At 43.3% G+C, this 24,551-nt stretch overlaps 1 protein-coding gene across 1 annotated transcript; it reads right to left on the bottom strand.

Moving 5' to 3' along the window:
- Positions 1-5,578: 5,578 nt before the first annotated feature.
- On the bottom strand, positions 5,579-24,102 carry LOC138982368 (aldo-keto reductase family 1 member A1-like). Its single transcript, XM_070355623.1, has 10 exons — positions 23,733-24,102; positions 21,630-21,797; positions 20,762-20,878; positions 15,656-15,739; positions 15,083-15,199; positions 12,262-12,374; positions 11,729-11,810; positions 9,374-9,457; positions 7,340-7,425; positions 5,579-6,884 (listed from the first exon to the last, which is right to left on the bottom strand). The coding sequence occupies exons 1-10, from the start codon at positions 23,808-23,810 to the stop codon at positions 6,842-6,844; spliced, it is 972 nt and encodes a 323-aa protein (XP_070211724.1). The 5' UTR covers positions 23,811-24,102; the 3' UTR covers positions 5,579-6,841.
- Between the last annotated feature and the right edge of the window lie 449 nt (positions 24,103-24,551).

The raw sequence follows: 24,551 nt of genomic DNA on the forward strand, positions 1-24,551 counted from the left end.
CACTTGGCTTTTTGTGTTGTTCCATGTGAATCGTGAGTGGTGAAGTGTGTGGAGTTTATCTGTAATCAGCAGTTTGGAAATACATGTACATGTACTACGTCTACATTGCCAAACACTGGCTCAGTGTGTCTTGGTAAATGATGTTCAAATTTGTAGCTTCATTTTCTTTGTTTCATTGTGAAGTCAAAATGTTTAAATAAGAACACAATCTATGGACTAAATGGTTTGTAGTTCAAGTGTTTGCTGAAACAAATGGGTGAACAACACATTAATGTTCTGGTGGAAGCTAAGTATTTAAAAGATGTTTTCATCGCATAGGTTTGTAGATTAAGCTTGTTTTTGTTTTTTTAATACACGGATACATCTTTATTGAAAAAAGAAACAATGTGTGCATGTATGTGTATTGTTAATATTTTATAGGTGGTTTTCAGGCTATTAGTGGGAAAACTTATATTGATTGTTGAGGGGTTGTCACTTTTGTTTGAATTTGTTTTGTTAAATCAAAAGAAATCAAAGAACTCTAGTCAAATTTACCTACAGAACAAAACCTGTTACAGAACACAAAAAGGCGCATTTCATTCTTAAATCTCAAGTAGCAAGGACGACTTGCTTAAAAAAGCAGGTGCTGCAATTTTTTATGATAAAAAAAATCTGAGTGAATTTAACTCAAGTAGCTATAAAAATACTCTTTCAGCTAACAGCTGGCTTTCACATGCATTGAATCCCCTCTCAGCACCCCTTTAAATTACATATCTTACCCAACTCACATATAGCAATTAACTCTAGTTCAGTGCTAGTAACGCTGTACGCATTCCCCTTGGTAACAAGGGAAGCCACTCTAAAAAAGAGTGACCCATACCCATAAGGCCATATTAATACATAGTTCTGACTTCCGTATGCGTGCGCATACGCCGCCATATGCATCATTTCCATACTCAGCGAGCAGTGAGACTGGTCGTGTTTTGTACGCTCTGGCTGTTTTCAGCCGGTTGTCACTTCGTCTTTGGACTTGGACATCCTCCTCTTGGGTTTATCTTGCTTGTCTTATCTCCTCAACGCTTAGACAACTGGGCCACAAGATTACTTTAAGTGGCGTGATCGCGAGCGTGATAAACAGACCTGTTTACACTACACATTGAGCGTAGTAAACTACGAATTTGAATAATATACTACGCAACTACGCAAGTCTGTCGTTTTCTACGCAAACGGTATTAAAAAAAAAAAAAAAAAATTTTTTTTTCGTCTTCACTGTTTACACCTGTTCCTTGTCCCGTTGTGCTCTCACACCGCCCCGTCCCTGCACGCAAACGGTATTGTTTCGGCTACGCATATCACAATCCGTAATTTTCTTCATCTCCCTTGACCGATCCATTTTCCAATCCATGTTTTCGGCCAGCAGTCGTTTGCTGCGTGCAGCGCGTAAAGCGCCCGCGGGCGTTGCGTTGTAGCTTGTTAATGCCGAATAGGCTTCTCCAAGCAAATGCCGGGCACAACTGAACGCGTTACTGCCAAACCATGCGGGCGTTTCGACACAATGGCTGAACGCAGAGCACACGAAAGTGAAGATGAGAACTGTGAAGAAAATGACTCCGAAAGGCCACCGACCAAAAAGAAAAAGACGAGCAATGCGCCGAACCAAGTCTTTCTGCCAAAATATCATCAGGACTACCCATGCCTTGTCTCTTCGCGGAAAGGAAAACGTCATGCTCATTGCACTGTCTGCAATTCCCATTTTTCCGTCAGTCAATCAATACATGTGGTAAAAAGTAGCAATCATTGTTCTTGTTGTTGTGATAGGTCGACGAGAAATTCTACACATTCAATTACAAAACTACACATTTGCCTCATTTTGCTCCCAGAAAATACACATGCAATGTTTTAGGGGTAAACAGGTCTGGATAAAGGGCGCTTCCCTTCATTCAGCTCGGTCCAAAATTCAGCTCCCTGCGTGGGACCTGTTTTTAGTCTTGCGTTACTTGGCATCGGAGGAATTTGAGCCTCTACATTTAGCTAGTTTAGCTAACCTTACGAGGAAGACTTTGTTTCTCGTTCTACTCGCCACAGCTAGGCGTGGCAGTGAAGTGCATGCTTTGTCGGGGCTGGCACGGGACATTTCTTTAGAGAAAGACGGCTCTTTTTCTTTAAAATTCAGACCGGATTTTTTAGCTAAAAATCAAAAGTCTGGTCATGCTTCCCCGGTTATTCATATTCCCCCCTTGAGCGCTGTGCTCGCTCCAGGAGATCCTGATGGCGTTAACTGTCCGGTCCGAGCCCGCAGCAGTTACTTGGCTAGAACTTCTCCTCTTCGTTCGGAAACTCAAAAGCTGCTTTTTATTTCACTCAATACCGTGAGAAGTAGAGACATTGCGAAAGTTACCCTGACTAAATGGGTATCAATGACTATCAGGCAAGCTTATACTTGGTGGCAGAGCCAGTCTGGTGATGCTAGGGCTATTTTGCCTCTGACCTCAGCCAGAACACATGAGGCGAGAGCTTGGTCGTCTTCCTTGGCGGTGCTCTGCTCGGGACGCCTCTCAGAGGTCCTTGCGGCGGCATACTGGCGCTCTGAGGACATCTTTATTAACAACTATCTGAGGGATATCGCCTCATGTCGTCAGGACGGCACCTCTGCTTTGCCGGCTCTGGTGGCTGCAGGGCAGGTTCTTCGTGTTTGAGATGGTGAGTACCCGCCACCTATAGTAGCAATCTGCTATATGTGAGTTGGGTAAGATATGTAATTTAATCAAAAATTTTAGTAGTAAATTTTCATTTGATTAATATACTTACCCAACTCACATCGTTTATTCCCTCCCGCCTCCCCGCTGTGGGGGGTGGATTTCTAAAAAAGGGAGTGAGTTGGGCTTCGTTTGGAATGATGCATATGGCGGCGTATGCGCACGCATACGGAAGTTGGAACTATGTATTAATATGGCCTTATGGGTATGGGTCACTCTTTTTTTTAGAGTGGCTTCCCTTGTTACCAAGGGGAATGCGTACAGCGTTACCAGCACTGAACTAGAGTTAATTGCTATATGTGAGTTGGGTAAGTATATTAATCAAATGAAAATTTACTGCTAAAATTTTTGATTTGTCATCCAGCTTTGTACTGAAAGGACTGTTCTGTTCTTTAGTGGCATCTGGTGCTGACTATATGTGGTTGCAGCTTGTGTCCAGAAAGGAACTATTGGTGAATGAATGCCGCTTTTCTCATAGGTGAAGGTATTGAGTTAAGGTAATTGTAAGTTTGGGTGCCTGGTATCCAAGACTTTCTCAAGTGAGCCCAGCAGGGAAACAGCAAAAACAAATTTCTCTTCAAAATTTTCAATTTGAAGATAAAAGATGATGCAATTAATTCATGCAGCTATGCAAGAATGTTGTATTTCCTTGGATTAAAAAAAGTTGGATCCAGAGATGTCATGAAGTGTTGTGTGGTGAAATGCCATTCTTTTATCAGGGATAATTAGGGCTAACACTGGAGGGGTGAAAATGGGGTTTGAAGACATGCAAAACTTTGCCAACAAGTTGCCATATTAATATTAGATTATTGCACATTTTAAATAATCAAATACTTGAGTAAGGAAAGTGAAGTAGAGAAGGGATTCTGAAAAAAGGTGAAATGTGAGGCTGAGACAAAACAAAATCTGAAACCACACATTTTTGTGAAAAACGTGGAAGAATCTCTACTCTGAGTTCGTGTGCATCTTGCAGATGACAGTAAGGTTAAGACTGTATTAACAAATAAAGGCTTGAAAAAGCTCATTACAACATTATGCATATAGTCTGGTGCAAGTTATTGTTCAGGTCATTTAACTCATTCGCTGCGCGTCTAAATTTCCCCTGTGTTCCCTGCCAACGCGCGATTTAGAGCCATTTTGAAAAAATTATTAAAAATCAACAACACAAGATAACCTTACATACCTTATGTTTTTGCAAAGTTTGGAACTTACTCTTTTAGAAAATATATGAAACATTTGAAAGTACATACCTTTTGTTGTCTTCATATCCAGGCAAAATATCCAATTTGAAGCAAAACAAAAAAACTTTCTACGTCATGGGTTCATCATACACAATGTCATGATCGACACTTGCATTGCCCGAATCATCACCCAAATGATCGTCCATTGGCACAAAATCGTCACCAGAATCTAAAATATCATCTCCACTATCATCATCACTGAGGTCAAGATCAGAACCGTACTGAATAACACGTTCTAGCACTCTTTTCAAGTTACTACGTCTCAGCAGAACGATCCGCCATCTTGGAAAAGTCAAAACACGTGGGTCGCACACCGTCAACAAAATTGTTATTAATCCCAACAATTTAAGGGAAGGAACTGTTTACAGTGAATGGTACCACTGTAGACAGATAGAAGTTCATTGCAGGGGTTGTTTCCCTTGGTCAGCAGGACCGTTTACACCGTTAAAAATTCGTGATATCCGTCGGAACTCCAGTACCGGCACGCAGCCAACGCTAAACACAGGTGTCGGAATTCCAGTTCCGCCACGCAGCGAATGAGTTAATGCAGTTAGCAAAATATCATGCACTTGTCTGTTGTAATTATTCATTTTTGCCTTTGAAGGTTCACTTGAACATTTTGTCAGAATGTACTAATGATAATTATAATAATAAAAAAAATAATAAAAAAGATCCTTTAGTGTGTGTTGCTTGCGTGTGAAAGATGTGTGTTACTGGAACATGATTTTATCCGAGATCATCATGTAATATCAGATTTTGCATGAATATTTCTGACTTTCTGAAGTCAACGTTACAAGCGGAGTAGCTTGCTTGGCTTATACAGGTAATGTACTGCATTTCCAGGATGTTTTGATCTCTCTGTATAACACTTTCACAAACCTGCATGTACATGTACAATAGACTACGTTAGGAAATGACTGCAGTGGTTTGTGTTGGCTCTGAAAGTTGCACACCTGACAGTTTTGGCATATGTCGCTGATGAGCCTGTGAGCAATCACAGCAATAAATGCATTCCTATGTGTATCAAATGCAGTGTCCGCTCGATACGCTATCTTTTCTTTCTCCAAATTATGTACATTAGAGCTCACGGGTCACTGTCAATGGCCTGCCGTGATCACTGAAAACACATGACCTCAAGCCAAACTCACCCGAAGTCTGGCAAAACACCCACGTGACCTCAAGCCAAACTCACCTGACGTCTGGCAAAACGCGTTGTCACTAACTCAGGTCACCTCAAGCCAAACTCACCTGACGTCTGGCAAAACACGTCACTATATCAGTAATCACTGCGGGCCAGAAATCAGTGCTGCATCAATCGTGAGCTCCCATATTCACACTCTCAAAAGATTTAAGGTCATATCGAGCAGACACTGCACAATTGATGTACACTTAAGAGTTAATTAGTTGCTGTGTATACTAATTCTAAATGTTTGGCAATGTGTTCAGGTTTTGGTGTTTGCCTTGCTGTCAGGGGCCCCACTGATCCATAGCGTATCAAAATCCTGACAGAGTTATTTCAGAAAAAAATCTATTGAAGGCACCTGCAAAAACACACACACACACACACGTGTTTGAGCTAAATTCATATGCATTTAAATCATATCAGTTGCAGTACCACTTTTATTGCATCAGTCATACAACTAGACAACCATTTTATTCAGGTGTGAGTAAAATTGTCACTGCAAAGACAAACAACCAAACGCACAACTATGAATGTCCGTTATCACCATTTCATCTATTACAATAAAAGTGCGTTCAAAGATATGCATACCTTTATAGTGGTTATTAAAAATTACCAGTAGAACACGATAAGGATTGTAACCAATAAATATATTGCTTTTAATCATTTCCGAGTGGGGCAGAGTATTAATGACAAGATCAAAGGAAGTGAGTGTTTACCTCCCTTTGTTTTTTTTAGATGTTGTTATTATCTCTTTGCCTCACTTAGTAATGATTCTGGCTCTATAGTATATGTACAGCATTTACTTCCTTTTGTTTCGTAAATCAAGTCAATGATCTAAATTCATGGTTGTGCACAGCTGTTCATTCAAACGCCTTGCAAGCACGCAAGAGTGTCTTGTTCAGCTCAATGCTGATATTTAGGCTTATTTGAAACGCATTTTGATTTCAATATGTTCAGTTCAAACAAACCATTCAGATAATGCTGATTATGATGAAAATTAGAACATTGGATATTCATTCATGCTGCACCGTTACCTAGCTACATACAAATACTTTTGAAATTGGATGTAAAATCTTATATCCGTTACTTTGAAGACTGCAATGTATGCTGAAAAATGCTGATGTGTACCTTTTTCTCTGGCTCTGTATGTAAAATATCAGCTTGCAATGCTTCTTCTTATTATCATAAATATATGGTCACACAACACTGATACACCCCACTACCTGAGTTTCAGAGCCTGGATCTCTTCAGTGTTTTGAACTCCTTAATACATTTCAGACTTTTTCATGTGTCATACATCTCAAGCATTAACTCTGGGATTTCACATCGAATAATAAACTTGCTAACTGCACTTTGTTATTTTTGTATTTCGGAAGTCTTTACGGGAACCGGTGATGTTGTTAGTTGTGACGGAGGAAAACAAGATTGTTCGTACTCAAACGGAATGTATTGGTACACTACATTATTAAACGGTATTTTTAAAAGTAATGGAATACATGTATGCTAAAATTGAGTACTATTGATAAAACCTGCAATCTAAGTTAAAACGAGTATCACCAATGTCTTTTAACAATCCTTTCTGCCTGATTCCCATTTGGTAACTTGCACAAATACGGACAGGAATCCAATGAGTGGCTGAAATCTTTGCCATGGAAGTAAAAGGCACAATGCTGCACTCATTTCTAAAATGCAATGTTGAACGGATACTGTGGGTGTGCGCCTGCCCTGCAACACACAAGTACTCACACACACACACACACACACACACACACACACGCGCGCACACACAAACACACACACACACGCACACACACGAATTATTACACATTCAACTCACAAGAAACAAACAAGCAATCAATGACATACAGTTCAACACAAACAGGTTAACATAGGCAAGTGGAGTTGTGGGATGCTCAAGGCTCGAATTTGCAGATGAATTTATGCTCAGATCATCGACTAAAATGCAAGGACATAACCATGTTACTAGTGGTAGCATTTCACTAGCAACATAAAAAATGGCATAAAAATTAAGGTGTATAGCGTAAAACTAAAGAACCATAAACATCACCATAAAAACTGTCTCCTTAAAATCACTGACAGTAATTAACAGCTGGTTCACTAACACATAAAACCAAAGCTAAAGGGAACGTACCTAAAATAAAAAGATAGACAAAACTCACATTTTGTGAAATGTGAAAAAGCGATGGTTATTGCGTAGTTTGCCAATGGCCATCATGTCCTCTGCTGCTAGCGTGAAGTCAAATATCTGTGACAAACACATGACAAAGTGATCGATGGGCTTAATGGTACATACCTATCCGTGTAAGAGATCATACTCATCACAACATGATATCCTTTCAGACTTTCACACCGAATACGAGCAATATCTTACAACTTAACCACATGCTAAAAAGCATCAACAACCTGGCCGCTTCCTGTACAGAGTGGGCATTTCCTGTTATGTCGATTTTCTAATACCTATGTCAATCTGCTACATTAATCCAACAACCACAAAATCACACTCTATGGCCATGCTATTGACTGTTGGTACGTGTCCAAGTGTCATGATGCTCTCATTCCGTGTGACATTCTGCACAAATCTGGACATGATCGTGAATGTGCGAAGGACACTAGTACTTTTACATTTCCATGGTCCATATGCCTTCCTTTGCATGGTAATTGCTAATCTATGGACGTAAAAGGGAAAATCTAGTTTTTCCCTTAAACAAGAAGAGCAAACGCTCGATCGAGTCACTTTCGCAGTTCTGAATATTATATGACTGGCATCAGATGGACAGGAAGAAATTGCTATTCACAACACAATGAGTCACGTTCACATAAAATTTGAGCCCGGTCACTTTTATAGTTTCCGAGAAAAGCCCAACGTTAAGTTGTGTGTTGCCGAACAGAAAAGGCTAGTTATCTCCCTTGTTTTTCTGATAACGTTCGTAAAAGGCTACAGATGTAAATACTTTGATGTAAAGAATAATCCTACAAAGTTTCAATCACATCCGATGAACTTTGTCAAAGATATAAAATGTCTAATTTTTCCTTTGACGCTGACCTGTGACCTTGAAAAAGGTCAAAGGTCAACGAAACCATCGTTAAAGTGTAGAGGTCATTGGAGGTCACGACTAAACAAAATATGAGCCCGATCGCTTTGATAGTTTCCGAGAAAAGTCCAACGTTAAGGTGGTGTCTACGGACGGCCGGCCGGACGGACGGCCGGCCGGACAGACTAACACTGACCGATTACATAGAGTCACTTTTTCTCAAGTGACTCAACAAAGTGGTCTTTTTTTTCTTTTTTTTTTCATTTTCATTACTTTATTGTCCCATCGCTGGGAAATTCGGGTCGCTTCCTCCCAGTGGAAAGCTAGCAGCAACGGAGTCGCGCTACCCAGGTGTCTGCGTGTTTAGGTGTATTCAGCCACCTGCACTTATGGCAGAATGACCAAGGTCTTTTACGTGCCTTTGTGATGACACGGGGGTGGGACATGGCTTCTGTCTCTGGGTCTGCACATAAAGTTGACCCGTGTCCGTCCCGGCCCGAATTCGAACCTGCGACCTTCCGATCACAAGTCCAGTGCTCTACCAACTGAGCTACCGGGCCCCCGAACGAGAGGACACCTCCCTAACGGGACACTTTGTGATGTCCCTTCATCTAAAGATTTAACAAAAACAATCCACTCATGAACGGCCACATACAAATAAGGGACACTTTTGGCTCGTCTCAATGATGTCCTTTCATTACAGGTACTACTGTATCTCATACAAGAGAGTTCTAAGTCAAAATCTGAATGTCAATCTCAATGCTGAACCCAGTAAAGCCATCTTGTGTGTGTTCTTGAATTCTCCATACAGTGGTGCATGTACCTGCGATGTGAGGCCCATCTGATGGGAGGACACCTCCCAACAAAGGACACTTATTGTTGTATTTTTGGTCTAAAAACTTTGATCAATTAACCTGTCATGAAATGACACCTGCAATTTACAAATTTAGGTGCACTTTCAACAAGTCCCAAGGTACCACTGATCATGTTTATCACACATACACCCACATAATTATATACAAACACACATCTTTTAAGGTTAGGAAAGGTGACACCTAGGCTTACATTGAACTGAATTCATGAAACAAACCTACCCTTGCCATACCTGTCCATCATTTAGCCATAAGTAACGGCGACAGCTGACAAAGAAACTGTAGTTACCTCAAAATTCTCTTTGATTCTGGAAGGAGTGATACTCTTTGATATGGTAATGATACCCCTCTGTGTCAGGCTTCGCAGCAGAACCTGCATGGCATGCATAGAGGAAACACCATTAACTAGAAACACATTTACATGTAGCACTTTTAAAACACATAACAAGCTACACACAGACACAAAAGCAACAACAATCAATACTTGCACAGATGAATGCAAACATTACCCAGCTAGAAAACTACGAAAAAAGGGAAACAAAAAATATGTGAAGGAAGTGACACTTCATGGTACAGTGGAACCCCCTATTTAAAACCTCCACAAGTCTAAGGAAATCAGGTCTAAAAAGATTATACTGTACAGATGATAATTGATATAAACAATAACAACAAAATAACAATTAGTGTCTTGAACTGGAGAGTTTTAAAAGTTAGGTTCCACTGTAGCAATTCGGAGAGTTGACAGGCTTGAAATGGAGAGTGTTAAAAGTTAGGTTCCACTGTAGCAATTCGGAGAGTTGACAGGCTTGAAATGGAGAGTTTTAAAAGTTAGGTTCCACTGTAGCAATTCGGAGAGTTGACAGGCTTGAAATGGAGAGTTTTAAAAGTTAGGTTCCATTGTAGCAATTCGGAGAGTTGACAGGCTTGAAATGGAGAGTTTTAAAAGTTAGGTTCCACTGTAGCAATTCGGAGAGTTGACAGGCTTGAAATGGAGAGTTTTAAAAGTTAGGTTCCACTGTAGCAATTCGGAGAGTTGACAGGCTTGAACTGGAGAGTTTTCAAAGTTAGGTTCCACTGTAGCAATTCGGAGAGTTGACAGGCTTGAAATGGAGAGTTTTAAAAGTTAGGTTCCACTGTAGCAATTTGGAGAGTTGACAGGCTTGAAATGGAGAGTCTTAAAAGTTAGGTTCCACTGTAGCAATTCGGAGAGTTGACAGGCTTGAAATGGAGAGTCTTAAAAGTTAGGTTCCACTGTAGCAATTCGGAGAGTTGACAGGCTTGAACTGGAGAGTTTTAAAAGTTAGGTTCCACTGTAGCAATTCGGAGAGTTGACAGGCTTGAAATGGAGAGTGTTAAAAGTTAGGTTCCACTGTAGCAATTCGGAGAGTTGACAGGCTTGAAATGGAGAGTGTTAAAAGTTAGGTTCCACTGTAGCAATTCGGAGAGTTGACAGGCTTGAACTGGAGAGTTTTAAAAGTTAGGTTCCAGCTGTAGCAATTCGGAGAGTTGACAGGCTTGAAATGGAGAGTTTTAAAAGTTAGGTTCCACTGTAGCAATTCGGAGAGTTGACAGGCTTGAACTGGAGAGTTTTAAAAGTTAGGTTCCACTGTAGCAATTCGGAGAGTTGACAGGCTTGAAATGGAGAGTGTTAAAAGTTAGGTTCCACTGTAGCAATTCGGAGAGTTGACAGGCTTGAAATGGAGAGTGTTAAAAGTTAGGTTCCACTGTAGCAATTCGGAGAGTTGACAGGCTTGAACTGGAGAGTTTTAAAAGTTAGGTTCCACTGTAGCAATTCGGAGAGTTGACAGGCTTGAAATGGAGAGTTTTAAAAGTTAGGTTCCACTGTAGCATTTCAGAGAGTTGACAGGCTTGAAATGGAGAGTTTTAAAAGTTAGGTTCCACTGTAGCAATTCGGAGAGTTGACAGGCTTGAAATGGAGAGTGTTAAAAGTTAGGTTCCACTGTAGCAATTCGGAGAGTTGACAGGCTTGAAATGGAGAGTTTTAAAAGTTAGGTTCCACTGTAGCAATTCGGAGAGTTGACAGGCTTGAAATGGAGAGTTTTAAAAGTTAGGTTCCACTGTAGCAATTCGGAGAGTTGACAGGCTTGAAATGGAGAGTTTTAAAAGTTAGGTTCCACTGTAGCAATTCGGAGAGTTGACAGGCTTGAACTGGAGAGTTTTAAAAGTTAGGTTCCACTGTAGCAATTCGGAGAGTTGACAGGCTTGAAATGTAGAGTGTTAAAAGTTAGGTTCCACTGTAGCAATTCGGAGAGTTGACAGGCTTGAAATGGAGAGTCTTAAAAGTTAGGTTCCACTGTAGCAATTCGGAGAGTTGACAGGCTTGAAATGGAGAGTCTTAAAAGTTAGGTTCCACTGTAGCAATTCGGAGAGTTGACAGGCTTGAAATGGAGAGTGTTAAAAGTTAGGTTCCACTGTAGCAATTCGGAGAGTTGACAGGCTTGAAATGGAGAGTTTTAAAAGTTAGGTTCCACTGTAGCAATTCGGAGAGTTGACAGGCTTGAACTCAAATAAAATGAAATGAGAATTGAATCAAATGAAATACATGGTCGAAGGCATGATATTTATGCAACACATTTTCAAACATATTTATTTCAGCACAGGAATTAGGGAGATGACGTGTTACCTGTGCTGGAGTTTTGCCGTATTTTGCACCTATTGCCTGCAGCACTGATTCCTGCAGGAGTACAGGCTCCCCGTCTGTTATTCTGTACAAACAAATCTGAGAATGTCATAGTTGTAGACATGCAAGCACACGTTTGTGCACACCCACACACACACACACACACGCACGCACGCACGCACGCACACACACACACTCACACACACACACACACACACACACATAAGCGCATGCACATTGTAAATATCGGACAAATGGAAAGTCCATTGGCCTGAGAAATATAAGAGAATATACAATTTTAGTTCAATGTACAATTCTACAGAGAGATGCCAAGTTTGTACATATACTGTACATGTTACCATGTTTTAATACGAATACATAAAATAAATATAACACACAATTTGTGCTTCGATTTTATTTAAGATCTTTGAGACGCGTATCAAGAATACAATGTTTCTTCTGATTAAACAGGCACACTGCTCTCGCAGTGTCTTCTAAAACATAAGAAAAGAAAGACAAAGACAAAGTCAACATACAGGTGTTCGGGCCTGCCAGGTGAGCCGAGGGGGGCAAAGGCAGACAGACGAACCCCCCGTTTGGCACAGAACTCCTGCAGCTCCTTCTGGGGCAGGTAGGCGTGGCACTCCACCTGTAGTCAACGACCAAGTTTACTACAGTGGAACCCTCTGTTAAAGCCTTCAACAATCTGAGGAAATCTGGACTTAAAAGGAATGGAGTCTGTTAATATAGTTATATTTGTATAAGCTGTTGAAAGAAAATGTAGAAAACTAGGGTCTTAAAGCAAGAGGAGGTGTGGGGATGGTGGGGGTCTGAAAAGGGGCGTCCCAGTGTACAGTGTCACCCCTATGCGTGCCGTCAAACGACACGTTCAGTGGCGTCCCAGTGTACAGTGTCACCCCTATGCGTGCCGTCAAACGACACGTTCAGTGGCGTCCCAGTGTACAGTGTCACCCCTATGCGTGCCGTCAAACGACACGTTCAGTGGCGTCCCAGTGTACAGTGTCACCCCTATGCGTGCTGTCAAACGACACGTTCAGTGGCGTCCCAGTGTACAGTGTCACCCCTATCGTGCCGTCAAACGACACGTTCAGTGGCGTCCCAGTGTACAGTGTCACCCCTATCGTGCCGTCAAACGACACGTTCAGTGGCGTCCCAGTGTACAGTGTCACCCCTATGCGTGCCGTCAAACGACACGTTCAGTGGCGTCCCAGTGTACAGTGTCACCCCTACTGATGCGTGCCGTCAAACGACACGTTCAGTGGCGTCCCAGTGTACAGTGTCACCCCTATGCGTGCCGTCAAACGACACGTTCAGTGGCGTCCCAGTGTACAGTGTCACCCCTATGCGTGCCGTCAAACGACACGTTCAGTGGCGTCCCAGTGTACAGTGTCACCCCTACTGATGCGTGCCGTCAAACGACACGTTCAGTGGCGTCCCAGTGTACAGTGTCCGTGCCGTCAAACGACACGTTCAGTGGCGTCCCAGTGTACAGTGTCACCCCTATGCGTGCCGTCAAACGACACGTTCAGTGGCGTCCCAGTGTACAGTGTCACCCCTATGCGTGCCGTCAAACGACACGTTCAGTGGCGTCCCAGTGTACAGTGTCACCCCTATGCGTGCCGTCAAACGACACGTTCAGTGGCGTCCTAGTGTACAGTGTCACCCCTATGCGTGCCGTCAAACGACACGTTCAGTGGCGTCCCAGTGTACAGTGTCACCCCTATGCGTGCCGTCAAACGACACGTTCAGTGGCGTCCCAGTGTACAGTGTCACCCCTATGCGTGCCGTCAAACGACACGTTCAGTGGCGTCCCAGTGTACAGTGTCACCCCTATGCGTGCCGTCAAATGACACGTTCAGTGGCGTCCCAGTGTACAGTGTCACCCCTATGCGTGCCGTCAAACGACACGTTCAGTGGCGTCCCAGTGTACAGTGTCACCCCTATGCGTGCCGTCAAACGACACGTTCAGTGGCGTCCCAGTGTACAGTGTCACCCCTATGCGTGCCGTCAAACGACACGTTCAGTGGCGTCCCAGTGTACAGTGTCACCCCTACTGATGCGTGCCGTCAAACGACACGTTCCGTGGCGTCCCAGTGTACAGTGTCACCCCTATGCGTGCCGTCAAACGACACGTTCCGTGGCGTCCCAGTGTACAGTGTCACCCCTATGCGTGCCGTCAAACGACACGTTCCGTGGCGTCCCAGTGTACAGTGTCACCCCTATGCGTGCCGTCAAACGACACGTTCCGTGGCGTCCCAGTGTACAGTGTCACCCCTATGCGTGCAGTCAAACGACACGTTCCGTGGCGTCCCAGTGTACAGTGTCACCCCTATGCGTGCCGTCAAACTCAAACGACACGTTCCGTGGCGTCCCAGTGTACAGTGTCACCCCTATGCGTGCCGTCAAACGACACGTTCCGTGGCGTCCCAGTGTACAGTGTCACCCCTATGCGTGCCATCAAACGACACGTTCCGTGGCGTCCCAGTGTACAGTGTCACCCCTATGCGTGCCGTCAAACGACACGTTCAGTGGCGTCCCAGTGTACAGTGTCACCCCTATGCGTGCCGTCAAACGACACGTTCAGTGGCGTCCCAGTGTACAGTGTCACCCCTATGCGTGCCGTCAAACGACACGTTCAGTGGCGTCCCAGTGTACAGTGTCACCCCTATGCGTGCCGTCAAACGACACGTTCAGTGGCGTCCCAGTGTACAGTGTCACCCCTATGCGTGCCGTCATACGACACGTTCAGTGGCGTCCCAGTGTACAGTGTCACCCCTATGCGTGCCGTCAAACGACACGTTCAGTGGCGTCCCAGTGTACAGTGTCACCCCTATGCGTGCCGTCAAACGACACGTTCAGTGGCGTCCCAGTGTACAGTGTCACCCCTACTGATGCGTGCCGTCAAACGACACGTTCAGTGGCGTCCCAGTGTACAGTGTCACCCCTATGCGTGCCGTCAAACGACACGTTCGGTGGCGCTAGGAGCCGGACGGACACTATCGGCTAGTCCCAAGGGTGTCCTTTGCTTGTTTGGCTGACCTCGTCGATAGACGAGACTTTGCCACAACGTTGATGAGTCTACCTGGTTTAATTTCCGGCACTACCGGCACTACCCCGCCCCCCCCCCCCCCCCCCCACACACACACACACACCATTCCTTATTGACTAGGTGCCTAACAAGTTGACTGGCAGGACTTCGCACGGCTACAAAGTTTATATGGTCCACCTGATCTTATATTCCCCACCCCGTTCACGCACACAAACCCAAACAAACACACACACACACACACACACACACACACACACACACACACACACACACACACACACACTGACCTGGTTGACGACGGGCGGGACCTTGGCCACGAAGTTGACGAGGTCCACCTGCACGGAGTTGAAGTTGCTGACCCCCAGGCTGCGGACCTTGCCCTCCGTCACCAGCTGTTCCAGCGCCTGCGTTAGGGAGGGAGCAGAGTCATGTACCACTGAACCTCCCTTTTAAGGCTGTCCTTAACGGAACCCAAATTTGACTTCTCGAAGACTCACACAATCTTTTTTCCAAAAATTCAGTGCCAGAGGTTCGTGCAGCGAGCTTCATGAAGTAGACTTCGCGGGGTCGACTTCGCCCAATTAGATAACATCTGTAAATTCACCTTCATTTTGTTTTGACTCTTTAGAAAGAGAGAGAGGGAGACAGACAGACAGATTGACAGATTGACAGTCAGACAGACTGACAGACCTACAGACAGGCAGACAGACAGACAGACAGAAGCGTGTGTGTGTGTGGGGGGGGGGGGGGGGGGGATAACACTAATAAAGCCACACAGCAAGGTAAAGGGAGGTTTCACTGGGCTTGTCAAAGAGTATTCCTGCTGAACCTAAGACAGGAGAATAATGCGGACGTTATACCTTCCAGGTGTCGATGAGATCATAGTTCTCCAGCTCAAAGTTGCCGTGGTTGTCCAGGGGAAAGAGAGTCCCGTCTCGCCGGTTCTGCACACAAGCATTCACAAACACCCCTCATGTTACAAGTAATAGTAATACCTTTGAAAAGGGAAGCGATATTATTGTTGTTGTCGTTGTTGTTGAAGTTGATGAGCGAGAGAGAGAGAGAGAGAGAGAGAGAGAGAGAGAGACAGACAGACAGACAGACAGACAGACAGACAGACAGTCAGACAGACAGACGCTGCGACTGGGCAGACAGCGTTGGCTGGCTGTTTTTATAACGTCCCTTCAACCTATTTGGTATGACAGCCTCAAATATCTACCGCAGATACCCAGAACGCATGCAGACTGTCACGTTCTGTGCCCGTATGCTTGTGGGGGAAGTTCGCGATAACTCCCGAAGTTTTGAGTGACATCGGAAGAACTTGCCTCACTTTCGTATGCATGGGCCGGAAGAAAGGCTTACTTCGAAGCAAAGCGAGGAAGTAATTGATGGTAGTTTGCGACAACTTCCTACGTTTTGAGCGACATCGGAAGTACATCCTCAATTTCGCATGCATGGGACGGAAAAAGTGCTTACTTTTGAAGCAAGCGAGGAAGTAAGTGAGGGTAATTGTACTACAGCGAAACCCAGGAGTAAACACGCTGCTTCCAAAGTTTCTCAGTGCAAAATACCAGGGCTTTTCTTCGGTTTTTCATAAAAAACCGATCTAACGCAAATGAAAGTCCCAAAGAGAGAAAATAGAAAGAAAAGTCGTATCTCGTGCGTGCATTTCGTGTAAATTTCCCTGAATACAAACCTGAGTTGCCAGCTTTGACTTTTGTTCGTTCTGGGTCACTGGCCACCACTCTTAAAATTTCATCCCCGCTTATAGGAGGGGGTGTTTCTATGTAAATGGGCGTCTTTGTGTGCATGTGTGAGTGTGTGTTTGTGTGAGAGTGTGCGTGTGCGTGTGTGTGTGTGGGTGTGTGTGCGTGCGTGCGTGTGTAGGTGTGCATCTGTTCATTCATTCATTCGTTTGCAGTGCACGCGCGCACATGTGTGTGTGGGGTGGGGGTGGGGGGGGTGGGGGGAGGGGGTGTGTTTGTGTGTGTGTGTGTGTGTGTGTGTGTGCGTGCGTGTGCGTGTGTGTGAAAGTGTTTGTATGCATTTGTGCGAGTGCCTGCCTGCCTGCCTGTGCGTGCGTGGGTGCGGGTATAATTGTGCGTTCGTTTGTGTGCGCGTGCGTGCGTGTGTGTGTGTGTGTGTGTGTGTATGTGTGTGTGTTTCGGATGAGACGAAACACCGAGGTCCGTTCGTGTACACTACATTGGGGTGTGCTCGTTAAAGATCCCACGATTGACAAAAGGGTCTTTCCTGGCAAAATTGTATAGGCAAAGATAAAAATGTCCACCAAATACCCGTGTGACTTGGAATAATAGGCCGTGAAAAGTAGGATATGCGCCGAAATGGCTGCGATCTGCTGGCCGATGTGAATGCGTGACGTATTGTGTAAAACAAAATTCCATCTCACACGGCATAAATAAATCCCTGCGCCTTGAATATGTGCGCGATATAAATTGCAAAAAAATAAAAATCCCTGCGCTTAGAACTGTACCCACGGAATACGCGCGATATAAGCCTCATATTGATTGATTGATTGATTGATTGTGTGTGTATGTGTGTGTGTGTGTGTGTGTGTGTGTGTGTGTGTGTGTGTGTGTGTGTGTGTGTGTGTGTGTGTGTGTGTTCCGGCGACGGTGTGTGTGTGTGTGTGTGTGTGTGCACCCCCACCCCCCCCACCCCACACGCACACTATTATGAGCTGATTATTTGCGCCTCGATATTTTATTTATTTTCTTACGTTTTATGTTGTTTGTTGTGATTCACCACACCCGAGTTTTTCGAAATTGAGATAATAAAGTGTTCTATGTCAAACACACATGCACACACGCGCGTAGGATAAAAAAAAATCCAATCTTGACTTTCAACTTTACATAAACATACATCCTGTTCACAATTAACGAGGACAAACATAATTTACTAACACCTAAGTACAACAATTTATCTTTTGTAAAATTTGGACACACATTTTCCCAATTAATATGAAAGTTACTGAACTTATCTTCTTTTCACTACACCTTATCTTGATTCCCCCCAAAACTTGAGTTCTGCCTTTTTAAATTGACCAGTAGCCCAAAACTTTCGCTCTAACCAAACAGTTTTACCGATACACAATCATTAAAAAAAGAAGAAAAAAAAAGGTTTAACATAACCGACTTCGCTACCACATAAACAAAAAAAGTTTTATCCTCCCCAACATTCTGGTCAACAAAATCATTATTACAGAGTCATTCAATTTCAACCGTCGCGATATAACCTTGAATGGTTGAAAACGACGTTAAACACCAAATAAAGAAAGAATTCAATTTCAAGACAATCAGCACAGCTTTGAACAGACCATTTCGTTCAACCAGTCAAAAACAACAACTATAGTAAAAGCTGCAGCGCGATCAACGTTCGCCCATTTACGAACTCGCGATGAGATTTGTTTCTTCTGGTCGCCAAGCCTACCGTTTACAAACGCATGCGCACTAATTGGGATTCCCCCAATTTCCTCGACCTTTACCTCAGGACTCTCGAAGCCACTACTTCGGCGTTCAAGTTAGCTCGTGCATACCGAGTAGCTGGCAACTTTGCTTCCAAAGTTCCCACTTTCAAAGTTAATTTCATCATTTATACGACGATATCGCATCTTTAAAGGTCCTTACCCATCTAAAAGAAACCTCCAACGCATGCTACAATTGCCTGACATTCTGGTTTTAAAGGCAGCTCATTGGGAAATGAGCTCAGACACAATATTGAAGACGTGAAATGCGTCAATCGAGCAACTGTCGTAACTTGGCTACAATGAGACGGTCGGCTACCTTGCACCATAGACACGAACTGTGACATTCTTGTTTAATTTAGGTGAAAAGCTTGAAACAGAGGGGCTTAAAACCGACAGTACGATCATTTACTGACCGAAAAAACCGTGCTCGAGTCATTCGGCGAAGGTGGTGAGCTTTCAAACTATACCACGACTGAATAACTGATAACACATCTTTGCATAGAGATTTTTCTAGACGAGTAGCATAGTGCAGTGGTTACGGATTCGGAATTTCAATCCGACGCTCTGGATTCAAGTGCCGCTGTGAGCTACAAATTTTTTTTTAATTTTTTTTTAATTAACCTTTTTCTTAATAGACCTCAATTGCATTCAGACTGCAACAACCGGTTTTTGCCTCTGTGTTAATTTGTTTTAAACGCGTAAAGAAACTCCTATGCTTTCCAAAAAAAAATCGAATCTTGACTTTTTACTGTACATAACCATGCATCGCCATCGTAATCAAAAATTAACGAGGGAAATCAAACACCGATGAACAGTATTGTCTTTTCTAAACTTCTTGACAGACATTTCCCCAATAAATAAGGAACAAGTCACTAAACTTAGTTATTTACGGTCTACTGCATAATGTTCTTCCTTTAAAACTTTACCAGTAACCCAAAGTTTCTCTATAACCAATCTATGTTTGTCCAACAGTTTTACCGATATAACATTATTAAACACAAGTTCAACATACAGTAATTGTTGTACTTATTGTGAGAACGAAATTGATTATACTTTTTTTTTTTTTTTTTTTTTTTTTGTGCCCCAAAATTATGTTCACTTGGAAATGCTTTGAGGATAAAGTGATTTGTAAATATAATATGATTATTAAAAATTACCGTAAAGGAAGTTTTTTGGGCGTGTTTAAAATACATTTAGAAATAGTCTTGTTAACGATATAGGTACATTTAAAGTAGAAAAATTAATATAAAAAGCAGAAAAAAAATAAAAGAAAAAAAGATCAATGAAGAGGGATACTCCCCACACACACACAAAAAAGGGTTGAAGCAAGCAGCTGAGATAAAAAAAAAAAAAGCAAACAAAAAGAAGAAGTTCAACATAATCATTTACTCTTCTCCTAACATTCAAGCCAACAATGTCATTTGTCATAGGCAGTCATTCGATTCCAAGACAATCATCACAGGTTTAAACCGACCCTTTCGTTTAACCGTTCAAAAAACAAGAGCAATAACGCTGTTAGTACTACAGCGCGCTCAATGTTCGCCTTTTTGAACTCGCGATGAGATTTGTTTCTTCTGGTGGCAAGCTTACCGTTAACAAACGCATGCGTACTAGTTAGGATTCCCCCAATTTTCGCGACCTTGACCGAATACTCTCGAAGTCACCACTCCGGCGTTCATGCATAGTGAACAGTTGGAAAGTTAAACTTCGGGAGTTCCCACTTCCGAAAGAGGCCTCTACTTCCAGTGTTGCTGACTTCCTCCTCATGCAAGGGACTGGGTGGCCGAGTGGTAATGCACTTGCGCTCGGAATCGAGAGGTTGCGTGTTCGACCCTGGGTCAGGCCGCTATTTTCTCCCCCCTTTCCTAACCTAGGTGGTGGGTTCAAGTGCTAGTCTTTCGGATGAGACGAAAAACCGAGGTCCCTTCGTGTACACTACATTGGGGTGTGCACGTTAAAGATCCCACGATTGACAAAAGGGTCTTTCCTGGCAAAATTGTATAGGCGTAGATAAAAAATGTCCACCAAAATACCCGTGTGACCTGGAATAATAGGCCGTGAAAGGTGGATGCAGCGCCTAAAGGCAGTCGATCTACTGGCCGATGTGAATGCGTGATATATTGTGTAAAAAATTCCATCTCACACGGCATTAATAGGTAACATGCGCCTTGAGTCGCCTTGTGTGGTGAGATACGTGCGCGATATAAATCCTCGTAAATAAAATAAATAAAATGCATACGGACCCTGACCTAGAACCCCTCAGTAACCTTTGTCGTCACGTGACGGATCTTGACCTTCACACACTGGCCCGGAACTCATCTGACCGACATTAAAACTGCCAAGGTCATGACCGACCCAGACCATTTTAGGAAGTTTCACTGCAACTTGACTCTCATGCACTCTAACCCTGTATGTTTTACCGACATTGAACCCACCGAGCTTGAACTTCAATCCCTGACCTTGCACTCTTGATACTGACCTTGAACCCCCATGGCGCGTGAATCATGACGAGGTCAAGGTAGTCCAGTCGTAGTCTCCTGAGACTCTCCTCCACCCCTTGTCGCACGTCGTCCTTGGCCAGGAAGGTCATCCACAGCTGTCAAACACACAATGCACGTGCATCCAAGGTATTGTCCACTTTTCATAGCCGCGTGTACAATGCTTAACATGTTCTCTGACAGCAAATATTTGTATACAAAGCGTTTTCTGTATTTACCTGAATTGACAGTATGTCCTCGATGTATTATGAATTCACCACACATACACACTGCATCTTCTGGTGTTGTTTATTGAACGGTCTGTTGCCCGTTACAGAAAGTTACCCACTACGTCAGCGTCCCAAAGGCAGTGAAAGGGTTATTGTATGGGATTACTTTGTGTGCAGAACAGACGTTGGTTTAAATGTAAATGCAAATATTGAGCTTTGATATTGTATTTACCGCACTTAATATCAACGTGACTGCATCTTAACTTCGGATCGCTGTTTTTATTTCACTAACTGGGCCCTTAAATTTCTTGTCCCTTTCCTTTCCTGGTAACGGTTACTGCGTACTGAGCGCACAATGGGTAGTTCGTTAGGTCGCTGACTTGTTTCTTTACCAAGGGCTGACTAGTGACTGACATCACTGACGTGTGACCTTGGTATAGCCTATAAGAGCTTCACCAAACTGTTACATAAGCGTTAATCTTCATATTGTCAGGTCTCAAGATGTCATGTTACACTTACTGAGATATCAAATTACCACCTCTTTTGAACATCAGTGCAACAATGGTAAGCCGTGGTAGTTAGATCTTAAACATGTTAACGTCACATGAAGGTGACGTCATCGAGTACGGAGCTACGTCACCTTGGTTGCAACGAAGACGTCAGCCCTCTTGAGCTTGTCCTGGGCGAAATAGTCGTGGAGCACGTCGCCGATGGCTTCCTCGTTGCCATAGGAATAGGCCGTGTCTATGTGTCGGTAGCCAGTGTCCAGTGCTAAGGGCAGCACCTCCTTGATCTTGTCACCGCTCACCTAGCGGCAAGATTAGATTAGACTAGACTGAAATAAGCTGGCCCAGATTAGGCAGATAACACAGACCAACACAGTACATACAGACCATAATACGGAGCTAAAGCAATGCAAACGCAATGTTTTGATGACACACAAACTTACGGACTGGTCCTATATTTCTTTCGAATTTAATTAATTCGTTTAGACAATGTTCCAGCTCTGAGAATTAGCAAAATGGGCGGAGCTCTGAGGCGATAAGCAAAACGGGCCAAATACGGCCTGTATGGATGAAATGTTTTCCCACATTGCTGATTTCTACGAACATTAGACGCAGGAAAATGGTAGGGTGAAAAAGAGGGGTGGGGATCGAGCTCTCCTGCTGTTTTTTAATTCGTGTATTGGAAGGCTGGATGACATCGCACCCCCGACCCACCTCAACCCCACGCCAGTGTCATGTGCCTGTGGATGGAACATCCCCGGTCAATGCCAGGAAGAAAGAGTGTCATATCTCTATAAATAGGCTCATTGATTACCTAAGTAGGTTATACCCTAGAGGGAAATAGGGAGGGAGATTAATGAACAAAAGCACGTATCAAAATCTTTGAAGAGAGAGAGAGAGAGAGAGAGAGAGAGAGAGAGAGAGAGAGAGAGAGAGAGAGAGAGAGAGAGAGAGAGAGAGAGGGAGAGAGATAGAGAGAATTGAATTGAATTGAATTGAAATTTATTTTACGAGGGTGACAGAATAAGCAATGTATACATGCTTTTTTTCATCCGGCCCTCGCCCATTGAGGGGTAACAAACAAGAAGAAATAAAAGATAAGTTTAACTATAGTACAAATGACATATTTACATAATTAACATGTTAAGCAACCAATAAGACATTTTAAGATGCATTGTGATTCTTTAGCAATGCTTGAAAATTATATATAACACAGTGTTTGTATAAAAAAAATAAAAATAAAATCCTTCATGAATTACATATAATCATGTTTTTCAATATAATCAGAGAGTACAGTTATATTTTGCCAGCTGCTTGATAATATTTCTTAGAGAGAGCTAGAGAGAAAGAGAGAGAGAGAGAGAGAGAGAGAGAGAGAGAGAGAGAGAGAGAGAGAGAGAGAGAGAGAGAGAGACAGCCAGACTGACAGACAGCCAGGCAGACAGCCAGACACCCTGACACGCAGGCAGACAGACAGACAGACAGACAGAGAGAGAACTTTGAACTTTGAACTTTATTTATTTATCGAGGGTAACAGAATAAGCAAAGTATACATGCTTTTTTTCGTCCTGCCCTCGCCCATTGAGGGTAACTCGATTAATAACAAGAAGAAATAGAAGTTAAGCTAATTACAATACAATGTATATAATTAACATGTCAAACAATTAAAAAGACATTCAAAATGCATTATGAATACCAAGCAATGATGTAATATCACATAATTATTTACTTGTTTCCAAGAGAAACAGCATATACATTTCTTTGAAGGAAGTTTCACTGAATTGCATTTTAATTAAATCAGGAATGGAGTTCCACAATAAGGCGCCAGAATAAGAAAGACTTGATTTGTAAAGGTCAATTCTAGGGGTTGGGGTAATTAACAGAGAGAGAGAGAGAGACAGACAGAATGACAGACAGACAGACAGACAGACAGCTGAAAATGCGAATAATGATGACAGCCTACACGCGGAAAATACAATAGTTCTGCGAGTTCTTAGTTTTGTGATACAATTAGCCTGCTACACAGAATCTAACTGCGGAAAAGGACTGTATCAGGGACAGATTATTAGAGAAAAAAGAATCGATTAACCACGAGTGTAAACTGAATAGAAAGCCGCCGGCTGTAATTGTGTTCGACAAGAGAGAGAATTGCGGTAGGAGAGAGGGAGAGAGAAAGAGAAAGAGAGAGAGAGAGGGAGAAGAAAAAAATCATCAATAATGCCACAATCGTCACTGACCTGCCATGTTCCAAACGCCAAAACAGGAATTTTTTGGCCGTCTGGTAACGTAAACGTGTCTTCAACCTTCTCTGCCATTGTTTGCTTCTCACTTCTCCGAAGCGTTCACGTATACGACTATGAACGCAATTCTTGCACAAACTCCTTGTTCTGATTCGATTGTGCTATGCCGTCGTCTGTGCGTTCGTCTGTGTGTTCTAGTCGCACTTGCTAGTTGACGCGTTCCAGTCTCAGGGTTTGTACGTCTGTGTCAAAGTCATGTACGTTCTGTATTTCTTCACTATCCGCTCTTCGTTTGCTGATACTTTTACGCAGTGTGACCCAATTCATAGGCACCTGACGCAAGTTAACTAAGTTCTTTCTGCTTGGTAGCTTTCGCATACAGTGTCAGTTCACGTATAGGTAGCAGATGCCATTACTTGAACTAACCGGGCGACCTGCGCGGCTCGCAGGCACCTGGCACAAATTTGTTTTCACTAATCCCGACTGTTTCCTTCTAGTGTATACTTTACTGCCACAGGCGCATGACAACTGGTGGAGGGTGAGGAGGGGAGGGTCTATAAGTAGGCAAGAAGAGAGCTCAACTCCCCCCAACCACCCACTCAGCGTCATGTGCATGTGCTTCAAAGCCTTACCGTTGCGAGTATAGATACATGTAACAGCAAAACAAAACACAACACCCAGGCTACACGATAATGTGAATGTATTCTTCATGGGGCAAGTGTGGGTGTATGTGTCTGTCTGATTGTGTGTGTGAAGACCAGTTAATACCTGGCGACATTTGCCGTAAGTGGGGGCAACTGTCCCCGAACAAGACTG

Source organism: Littorina saxatilis, linkage group LG12 (assembly GCF_037325665.1).
Source record: "Littorina saxatilis isolate snail1 linkage group LG12, US_GU_Lsax_2.0, whole genome shotgun sequence".
NCBI lineage: Eukaryota > Metazoa > Mollusca > Gastropoda > Littorinimorpha > Littorinidae > Littorina > Littorina saxatilis.